At 29.1% G+C, this 2,594-nt stretch overlaps 1 protein-coding gene across 1 annotated transcript in view; it reads right to left on the bottom strand.

The window, feature by feature from the left end:
* Positions 1-2,074: 2,074 nt before the first annotated feature.
* Positions 2,075-2,594, bottom strand: part of LOC108967879 — an 8,798-nt gene continuing 8,278 nt past the window's right edge. The window contains exon 3 of the mRNA XM_018931531.1: positions 2,075-2,157. Within this exon, the coding sequence (XP_018787076.1) occupies positions 2,098-2,157 (60 nt within the window). The 3' untranslated portion in view covers positions 2,075-2,097. The remainder of the gene's footprint in view (positions 2,158-2,594) is intronic.

Here is a 2,594-nt window from a genome sequence, read left to right as displayed (position 1 = left end):
CATTACAATTCGGTTAGTGGGTAATTGTAATGCTCGGTTGCATTTGCGTTGTGATTGCAGATACTGTGTATTATGCTAGTAGTGCGGGATGGGGGACGGAGAGAAAAAACGTGATTAGTTGCAATAAAATCGCGAGGCGGTCGGTTTACGTTGGAAAATGTCATAAAAAATATTAGTGCTTATGTTTAGTGCAAAAATTATGAAGTTGGGTGTAAGTAACAGTTGTACGAGTACTTACGTATGGACCAAGGGGCAGCTATCAAGGAGTCTCAAACTCTTTTAAGCAAAAAATTCTGTTTTTTGTTTCTCGGAGTTTTCGTTTAAAATTTGTTTGCTATTTTATCATTATCTTATTATACCAGTTTCAAATATTTATACCAGTTCAATTTGGTAAACTAAATAATTCCGATGCAACATTTATCTAGTGAAATCGCTTGTCGGCCAATATTTTTGTTTGCAATTTTATCTCACTATACCAATTTCTAATATTTATGCCAGTTCAATTTCAACAACAAAATTAAAAAATCCTGATGCAGCATTAATCTGGAGTGAACGCTTGGACCAATATTTATTTGCCTCTTTTACAACATATTGCTTTATACCAGTTTTATGAGAATTAAATCTTTTTTTTTTTCAATGGCCACTTTTCAAGTATGCCTTTATGCAAAATTTATATAGACATATACTTTATTTTATCAGAAACATTACAAGCAATTCTTTAATGTTTTGTACATCGAACTGAATTGGGTGCTAAAATGGCGAGGGCTATGAAATGTTACTAATTGCAAAAAAAATCAGGGAGTGGCAGTACTGTTTATTATGGAAAATATTATTCAAAATATTGTTGATTTTACTAAGAGCAAATAAATATTATAAAAATAAATAATAAATAATAAATTTTGGTATAAGTAACGGTCGTACATTTGCACTGCGAATACGAAACTAACAGCCGTGTCAAATCTGTGGGTTTAGTTAATTTTTTATTGTCTATTTTGTTATTTTATTATACCAGTTTTACAATTTTTTTATTTTTAACCCGTGTATTTTCGTTGACTTATACCAGTTATTATATACTTATACCAGTTTTCAAATTTATTTTTACTATCTTATATTTATACAAGTATTTTAGATTTATACCAGTCTCATATATTTAATTTGGTTTATTATACTTATACCGTTTATCCACGGTATGTACATTTCTAGCATTTATGCTATATATTTGTATCCACGAATTAGTAAATGAAAACGCTTATAAAAGTATGTAACGTTTATACTAGTTTAATATATTTATACTAGTTTTTTTTTATATTAAAACCAGTGTCTTATACTCATACCAGTCTCCTATATTTAGTTAAGTTTGTTATATATAATTTATTACTTTGTGATTTCTATGCAAAATTTCACGTCCAAATAATCACTTGTATTTGACATGCTCGTCATTTTTTGAGGTTCCAAAAGTGAATTCCTTGACTTTTACTATGTATGAATTTATTAAAAAAAGAAATTCGATGATGCACCATCTCGTACTGTTTTGGTTATTCGTGATCATTTCGCCATATTTTCAACTAATATCGTGCCGTAACCACCTCATTCGCCTGATTTACCTTCGTGTAACTTCTGGCTATTCAGCAAATTCAGATGACCACTCTGAGGACAACGTTTTGACTCAATTAGGGATATAAAAGCTGAATAAGGCTCTGATGGCCATGACGACGGAGGATTTTTCCGAATGCTATGATGACTGCGAAATTCGTTGGCATAAGTGTATTGCAGTGGGAGGGGATTACTTTGAAGGAGATGAAATGGACAAAATTCACCTTTCAATTTGATCATAGTTATACACATTTTAAGTGTGAATGAAACTTATATGTGTGTCTAGTTCGTTAGTATCCACGATTACTACTTGGTATAAGTAACTAATTTTTATTTTTTTTTACTAAACACTAATATTTCGTTTATACCAGTTGCTTCGGATTCGTTATTGTTCACACCTCAACAATTTTTGCCTCAATATCTTTTTATTTGTTTACTTTATTTTTTTTTTTCAAAAATTAACAAACATTTTTTTTATTCTCCGAATCAACTATTTTTTTCTTTTCAAAATTTATTTAGTAACTTATAATACAGCTTTAGGTTTTCGCCCCTCAGATATCGTAGCTGCAAAATATAGAACAAATAAAAGCTAAACTATTTGAATTAGTCAGCCAAATGTACAGACGAAATTTTAATTTGACTATATAAGACTATTATTTTATTAAGACTAAATAAATAAATAGTTATTTATGAAAAAAAATTATATACTTATAGAAGTAGAAAAGTGAGAGTATTTGAAAGTCATTAAATAACAATTAAGCTACTTTTTACTACCTCTAAAAACTACTGTATTGTAATATATAGTTTATTTTTAATGTAGACAAATGTGTGCCAATATTACACACTCAATTACTTTGTTAGCCGTTAGGCAAGCTGTTAGGCATAAGCTATTGTTATGGAGTTTAGCAGTGTAGACGTAAAGTTTGCTTGCGTATTGAAGTGTCATTTAGAAGTGTTTTTATTATTATTATTATTTTTTTTTTTTTTTTTAATTTTATGCC

Source organism: Bactrocera latifrons, unplaced genomic scaffold (genome assembly GCF_001853355.1).
Source record: "Bactrocera latifrons isolate USDA-ARS-PBARC rearing strain unplaced genomic scaffold, ASM185335v1 scaffold_2, whole genome shotgun sequence".
Taxonomy (NCBI): Eukaryota; Metazoa; Arthropoda; class Insecta; order Diptera; family Tephritidae; genus Bactrocera; species Bactrocera latifrons.
This window is presented reverse-complemented; position numbering and strand designations above follow the sequence as displayed.